This window comes from Rosa chinensis, chromosome 7 (assembly GCF_002994745.2).
Source record: "Rosa chinensis cultivar Old Blush chromosome 7, RchiOBHm-V2, whole genome shotgun sequence".
NCBI lineage: Eukaryota > Viridiplantae > Streptophyta > Magnoliopsida > Rosales > Rosaceae > Rosa > Rosa chinensis.
Window position 1 is genome coordinate 25,305,689 of NC_037094.1, and position 8,332 is coordinate 25,314,020.

At 36.5% G+C, this 8,332-nt stretch overlaps 1 protein-coding gene across 1 annotated transcript; it reads right to left on the reverse strand.

Annotated features, from left to right (window-relative positions):
- Window positions 1-6,429: 6,429 nt before the first annotated feature.
- On the reverse strand, window positions 6,430-7,528 carry LOC112177679 (putative cytochrome c oxidase subunit 6b-like). Its single transcript, XM_024315945.1, has 3 exons — window positions 7,398-7,528; window positions 6,611-6,692; window positions 6,430-6,507 (listed from the first exon to the last, which is right to left on the reverse strand). Exons 1-3 carry the CDS (start codon window positions 7,526-7,528, stop codon window positions 6,430-6,432), a joined length of 291 nt encoding a protein of 96 aa, XP_024171713.1.
- Between the last annotated feature and the right edge of the window lie 804 nt (window positions 7,529-8,332).

Genomic DNA, 8,332 nt, shown 5'->3' on the forward strand with positions numbered 1-8,332 from the left:
TGTGGCTCTCCTCTCACCAATGATCTGGGAAAATACTTGGGTATGCCTCTTATTCATTCTAGAGTTAACAGGTACACTTATGCTAATCTTTTAGATAAGTTCAAAGCAGGCTTTCCAGCTGGAAATGCAAAAACCTAAGCTTAGCTGGAAGATTAACCTTGATTCATTCTGTCACTGCTGCCATACCTACCTATGCTATGCAAATTGCTAAGCTCCCTATGAGTATTTGTGATGACATTGATCGACTCAATAGGAATTTTTTATGGGGTGATACTACTGAGGGAAAAAAGTCCATCTTGTGAATTGGGAGACTTGTGTCTTCCTAAAGCCCTTGGAGGTCTGGGGATAAAAAAAACATGTGATATGAATCAAGCCATGTTGGCTAAAGCTGGTTGGAGACTGTACCATAATGATCCTAGTCTTTGGGCTGCAATTTATAGGGAGAAGTATCTACGACATGAAAATTTGACTAATTTGGAGTATCAAACCCCTAAAGATTGTTCGAGTACCTGGAGAAGTGTTGTTCATGGAGCGAATCTGCTAAAACAAGGTCTGATATGGAGAATTGGTAATGGGAGAACAATCAAATTTTGGACTGATGTGTGGCTGCCTCCTGTTCCCCTTATTATGCATGTTACTTCTGATGTTGTTGTTGACACTAATGCTTTGGTATGTGATTTCTGGGATACTCATGGTTGGAATGTTGATCTATTACTTACTTGGTTGCCCCAAAATATTATTGACCAAATTCTGAATGTCCCCCCTGGCTTTGATGGTTGTGATAATGATATTCAAATTTGGAGGCACACTTCTGATGGATTGTTCACTGTTAAATATGCTTATAGCATCTTTTTTGACTCTTACTGTACAAATAATTCTCCTTGAGGCATATTTGGAAGCTTCAAATCCCTCCTAAATTGAAAACTTTCCTTTGGGTGCTCAGTCATGGAAAACTGCTAACTAATGTTCACCGGATGCATAGGGGCATCACACAAGATGATTCATGTCCAATTAGCCAGCGAGGTAGGGAATCTTTAACTCATCTCTTTCAAGATTGTCCTAGTGTGAAATATATTTGGAATGCTTTCTCTATTCCTATTTCCATTGCTAATACCTTTGCTATGAACTGGAAGGAGTGGCTCTTTGCTCACCTTCATTGTTCTAGTTATGTGGAATCCAGTACTTAGTGGGCTACTCTTTTTACTTTTATTTGCTGGTCCATCTGGAAATGGAGAAACAAACACATCTTTGAACCAAATTTCAATTATCCTAATATGCCTCAGGTGATTATTTGGTCTGCTGTGAAGGAGTGGGCTAGAGTCTAGATAAATAATTTGAAGAACAGAGATTACTGTCTTAACATGCTCAATTGGAGTAAACCTCCTCATGGTGTTTACAAGTTAAATGTTGATGGCACAAAAAGTGGTATTTCTGGGAAGATTGGTGCTGGCGGTATTATAAGAAATTTTACAGGTGATTGGATCAAAGGATTCCAAATTAATCTTGGCATTGGAGGCATCTTAAATGTAGAAGCCTGCAGATTGTTCTATGGTCTCAAACTTATTGCTGATTGTCAGATAAATAATGTGGAAATTGAAACTGATTCTGCCATTCTGGTAAAGCTGATGCAGGATTACAATCTTACTTATCATCCTCTTGGCTCTTTACTTAATTGTTGTAAAGCCCTTATGGAAAAATTCCAATCTCTCACTTTGAAGCATATCTACAGGGAATCTAATATGGTAGCTGACTCTGGCAAAAAATAGCATTAATCATGAATATGGTTTGGTAGTTTTCGACCTTCCTCCTATTCATGCTGCTAGTGCTTTTCTTGAAGACCTTGAGAAAACTTTTAGAATTAGAAGATATTCTGCTAGGCCTAATGGTAGGCTAATAGATTAGTTTGTTTTGCTTTGCTCTTTTGCCGGGCCTTTTTAGGCTCCCTTGTAACAAAAAAAAAATGTCTAGAAAATAAAAACTTCGTTGAGCTTTCCAAAACCGGTAAGAGTGACTAGGATGAGGAATTGGGTTTATTATATTTGTGATTATTGAGTAAGACGGTGATAATGTGTTCTTGTATGCGTCAATATTAAAGACTTTTGATTATGTTTATGTCAATTTTGCGTACATGCAGGTTCACAAAGTTGCTTAATGTTGAGTTCATTGTTCGATTAATTTTATTTTCATGTTGATTAATTGCGCTCTTGGGTTGTTAGATGATATGTTTTACCCGATGAGGGTGCTTTGGACCACTATTGGTAACTTACGGAGTGACTAGCTAAGAGGGAATACATTTTGTTTATCCGATAGCTTACATGCTACATGCTCTGCGTATGGAGAGAGAAACTCATCCCGGACCTTGAGGAAGCACCTCAATAATTGGGTCAATATTGTACGATATAATGACTTCGAAATGTATTAGAATCAACACCCATTTTTTATTAGAGTGAATGTCAAAAACTAAACTAAGAAAAATATTTTGCTTCACATATTGCCATTCATGAATTGTATAACAATGAAGAATTTTTTCAGTATGAGCACAAAATGAGAGATATCGTTACTTAACAACACGTAACACTTTTTGTTTTCCCTTAATAGCAATCACTTTGTCTGCTATCAGTGGCGTAGCTAGAGATTTCATCTAGTTGGGTCAAACTATAAATAAGTTACTACATTGAAAAAAAAATAATCATTTACTAACACAATTGCTCATGTAATGAAATCTATACATAATTACCCGATACCTTGATAAGTTACATGACGAATGATACTAATTTGTTTGACAATTGGATTGATTTATTGGAGAATATTAATTGTGATTCCGTTTGCATTAATAGGAATTGAAAGAGAAAAGCATCTAATAGTAAAAACGGAAAATAAAGAATAAGATTATGTATTTAATTAGGTCAAAGATGAAGCCAATTAGGCGAAGAAGCATTCTTTTCATTTTTTAGGAGGGTCATTAAAGTATGATAACATCTATCTATATGAAAAGTTCAACCAATCAACAGTTAGAATGAAAAGTTTATAAGGGTCCGGTCGCCCCATACTCCCTATGCCCATGTCTGCTATTACCCTCATTTCATAATCCCGACGTAAAAGCACTCCCAAATTTGATCACTTTGCTAGGTTCTGGACCTAAAACAACCACATAAATCTCTATATAAAATCTCATTATAGACCACTTCATTACATCACAAAATTTCTAGCTAGAAGAAAGATGGAGGGCAGTTATTTCATCCTCGATCGGGTTAACCTTCACTCTCCTCCTCACCATGGCCACCACCCTATTGCATTGTAAATTCTACTTGAAAACAGTTCCCACTCAGCCATCCCCTGTGGCAACCTCTTCATGATTGACGACCATCTCCAAGTGTGTTATGGCCAGTACCTAAACTTACCTATCTACCGATCATTCATACAATAAATAATTAAGATTCTCATTTCTTTTCCCTTCGTTTCAATCATTTAGGGGCCAAAAGTTGATTTTTTGTTTGTCTAAGTATTTGAGGAAACCTCTTTCTCGAAAGTTGTATTAGGAGTTAAATCGAGTTCGTGAACATATGGCATGCAGCAAAAATCAGAGTTAGTATGCAAAAGTTACGATTTGAAGAGCAAAAGTTACTATTTTGGGAACTTACTATAAATAGAAAGTTGTAAAGGGAAACTTTCGATTTCAGGAAGTTTCCATGTTCAACGAAAAACCCTAAATTCCAAAACTCTTTTAAGACTGACCCGGTTACTGACCCGACTTGAAATCCAAACCCGGTCGGAACTTCGTCGTTTGGCGACCTTAGGTCGTAACCAGTCCCATCTGAACCACCTCTTCCTCTTGCTCCTTGTGAGTGTGAATCGACCAATTAGCAGCAAAAAAGGAAAATCGAAGTAGGCCCAAACCTAAGATTTTGAGACTTGAGTCGAAAAAATAAAAATGGACCTACACCTTTTATGGAGAAGAGAAAAAAATAGCCAAAAAGTTTGCAAAAAAAAAAATTGAAAAGAAAAATAGATAGACAACTAAAAGGGGATTGAACCTAGACTAGGGATAATGTAAGAAAAAGAAATGCAGTGTGCTAACTGAACCAACTTTATTCCTTAGTGGGAGACTTACATTTTATATTATTGATATTTGTTAAATACCCAAAAAAAAAAAAAATTAGGCCCCACAAGACACCGAGCCTGAGACAGTCACCTCACGAACCTCATGTCAGTTTCAGGTCTAAATCGAAGAGCCATTCATCTCGACAGTTCGTGCGAGTCACCAAGTCAGAATTTCATTTTCCGACCACCTCAGCTGACGAAACCTATTAGGTTTTGTAGAGAATCAGGCGCTTAACAAACCCTCATAATGGTGTAGCTTGAATTAATTGGAGTGAGGAGATTCAACGGCTAGAAAAAATAGGGATTCCCAAAGCTTTGTATGATGACATGTAGAATGTGCGAGCTCAAGGAGAAATTTGTCGAATGGCTGTCATAGCCAAAATTCAATGAGTGGACATTTGGTTTTAAATTAATTATGCATGCAGTATTTTATTCTAAATTTTGATTTATTGTAACGATTTATATTATGATATTTGAGTATTGTTGATTTATCGGAGGGTGGTAGTATTATGGTTTCGATAACTTGTTGATAATTTTCGACATAGATTAAGCTTCAGGTCGTTTTCCTATCCCAAAGTTTTGTTGTTTCTTCGAGTTATTTGAATTTTGGGTCATATTGAGGTGATGGTTGATCATGAATTCTACTCAGAATATTTTTATTGACTCATTGAATTTATTTGAATATTGAGTCAATATGGAGCTGATGCTACTATTGGAATTATTGAGAAATTTTTTTTTTTCAAAAGTGGAGATTTAAATATTATATATGACAGTTAATGAGTTGGATTATAAATTGAGGAGGTGAATTATGAAAAATGATTATGATAACACATGCATGCATGCATTACCTTCCAGACAATATTATGGTCGGTAGTACCTTCCAGAATATATATCCGGTCTACAGTATCTTCCAATGCATCATCTGGTCGGCAATATCCTTCTGATGACACAAGATGGTTAGCATTACCATCTAGCATCGCCTCGTAGTATACCGGTTAAGATTATTTTCAAGAGACCTTATTGCAATGCTTTGGTTTTTAATTGAGAATTAAATTAGGAAAACATTAAATTTTATTTTATTTTTTCCTTGAAATCATTCATTTTCGTCCATTTAGTACTCTAACAGTTTTATATGCTTTTTCATGAGATTTTTAGTTTTTTGTGTCCAGTTTGTAGATTAGTTTAGTTCGAGCTTTAGTAGGAGTCGAGACATAGTGTCCACCGCTTCCATCTTCGATTCATTGTAGATTACACGTTAACTTATACTTTATTTCAGTTGTATTGATAAGTTGAGCTTCAAGATTTGTGTTTTAGAATTTTTATGAATTATTTGTGTGAGATATTGTTAGCTATTGAAAGTGTACCAATTATCTTCATAAATTTGGGTGTAGTCGTGTAGATTCTGCCAAAGTTTCTGCAAGATTTCCCTTAAGATGAACCCCGTGGGCCCTCTTCAGATTTCAGGATGGGTCCTGTTAAAAAGAGCCCTAAGGCCCACTCAACTGTCATTGAAAATGCAAAGGGGATGTACCTGTTGACCAACAAAAAATCATCTATCTTAACTATCGTAATGTACCTAAATTTTGATTTTACAACCGGTTAAGTTTAAAGAGAGCTCCTTCAACGGAAGTCCAGTGAAGGAGCCGTCACTAGAGTGGAAGGAGGCTGTGATTGATGGAAGAGAGAAATTTAGGTTTGGCTACAAGGGTTGTGTGAGTTAAGACTCATTCCCTCAATGGTTGCGCTGGTGATGTCATTGTGAAGGATAGGGTAACTCTCATTCGCTAATGAGGCCGGAAGTGAGGAGGTGCGGCAAATTCATGCGTTTGAATTTAATTTGTAATTCATGCTTGTATTGAACCATAACATTTTAGAATAACTAATTGATATTCTGTATTGAACTATGACATTTTAGAATAACTAATTAATTTATATCCTGTTATACATGTATCCTTGTATTTCGGTTCGCAAAAGTTAAAATATTGAACTTTTCAATACATTATCTGTATTGAACTATGACATTTTAGAATAACTAATTAATTGATATCCTGTTATACATGTATCCTTGTATTTCAGTTCTCAAAAGTTAAAATATTTTTACTTTGATAACATGATATCTAACATATCATGCATATTTTTTCCATTAAAAGAATTATTTTGGAAGTAGACAAAAGTTGAACAATAAGAGAGACCAAATTGGATGTGGGTTACATAGGTGTCACAACGTTGTATTCTTAGGATGCAACATTAGTATGCGCTCATAAACTAAACCAGTAACTGGAAAATTTGTTACATGCAATATAATTATTACATTATCAGCCTCCTGTTTTACTCTATCACTAACACTCCACGCTTTTGATCTTCATCCCACCTCTCAATCTGCAATTCATCAAGAAATTGTAAGATCTAATGCAACATAAAAAAAATTCCATTAAAAAATCAGAAACAAGATTTAATCACAATATTGTTGAGTACTAGGTCGTTAGGGTCATATTTATTGATTATTTACCCACTCAAGAGGGCACAAAATCTTATAATTTTTCTCAAACCTCACACATTGAGGTGTGCCATCGCCCTTGTCCTTGATACACCTGAGATCAACATGCATATACACATGAAACATTAGCTATATGGTTGTGTAAAGATGAATTAATGACAAAACATCACTGATCGGAAACTTGGAGCATGTACGTAGTAGATTTAAAACCTAGAGGAATTTCACCATGGAGTGACCTTAATCATCATCATATCTTGCTATATATTCTCATACATACACAGGGTAATTAATCACGAATTATCTTATTTAAATGAGCAATAATTAAGATAGATCAGTCTAAACCCTTTTCAGAAAATTTCAGGTAAGATGGCACAAATAACTGATAATATGAAATCCCTTTATCGTTGGCATTAATATTTGCAAGACAAAATAATCTAAACACAAAATTAATGTTCAAGTCATGTTATCATAGTCATAAAAACCTAAACAAACTATCGACGTAGATCAATCATTTCAGGTTGATAATTTTTTATGAAAAGAATCATAACAACCACCATATATACAAAAGGCTAGCTGATCAAAGAAATTGTAGGCAGTTCCTTAGCAGTTAGCTTCCAAGTATTTTAAGTTTATTACATACGTATAGAGCAAGATCGATCTAGCTAGAAATTAAGTAAAAAATGATGGGGGTGATATTCACTTGTGGAACTGCCAGTAACTAGCATAGCAGTGTCGCGCAACTGGGTTATGTTCGTCTTCAACCTCCTCCTTGTAGCTCGGTGGTGGCGAAGAAGGCTACAGCGGCAAAGTCGGTGTCGGTTTAGGAGGAGCTGATCTGATGGAGCCGTACTCATGAGCAGGCCGAGGAGCCTGCTCTCCTCGAGCCACCTTATTCACATCTCTGCTTCTCATCTTGTCATGCGGATCCATTTGGGTAGCTGACATAGCTGAATTCGATCGATTTCAATCACTATCTGTTCTTTCTATGGTGTGTGTTCTATACTCCAAAATTTGCAAGTGCAAACATAATATGCGTGCCTTATTTTCTTTTCTTAATTCCCTAAGCGGTGGAGTAACAAATGTAAGCATCTGCACATAAGATCATATCATACTATACTACCACATATTCTGCTGTGTCATCCTAAACAATTTGTCAAGACAAGGAAAGAGACATCTGGCAAACAAGACTAGCTGTGAGCTCAAACAATGGCTGTGATTCAAATTTTCACTGCTGATTGATTAAAGATGCTTTAATGCGCTCCAGGTGCGTAGAATGGTAATGGTTTCTCATTAAGATATCATGTGTTCGAGCTCATCAGGAGATGAAGTGGAGTGAGGTTAAAAAAAGGGAAAATGCTCATTTACCCAATTTTAGCTTAAAATTTGCCCACTTGCTCCACTAACTGTTTTTTAACCCCGTTTACCCAAAACATTCTAAGCGATTATTTCCCCTTTACCAAATTAATTTTTTATTATTTTTTTTTTGGGACTTTTTTGCCCTCTCCCCCCTCACCGATTTCTCTCTCTCTCTCTCTCTCTCTCTCTCTCTCTCTCTCTCTCTCTCTCTCTCTCTCTCTCTCTCTCTCTCTCTCTCTCTCTCTCCAGACGACGTCGGATTTCTCTCTCCCTCCCTCCATCCCTCCAGCAGGTAACCCACGACGCCTGCTCTCACCATCGCGGCGCCGAAACTCATCGTCGTGCTCTCCGCGGCCAAGCTCGACGCCAAGCCAACGG

Bases quoted from the DNA above. Each gene is read 5' to 3' on its own strand.
- LOC112177679 (XM_024315945.1), bottom strand. From the start codon at position 7,528: ATGGATCCGCATGACAAGATGAGAAGCAGAGATGTGAATAAGGTGGCT. The intron at 6,693-7,397 runs GTAGCCTTCTTC...TGTTGATCTCAG, and splicing joins CCGACACCGACTTTGCCGCT to GTGTATCAAGGACAAGGGCG. The intron at 6,508-6,610 runs GTAAATAATCAA...ATGTTGCATTAG, and splicing joins TTTTGTGCCCTCTTGAGTGG to ATCTTACAATTTCTTGATGA.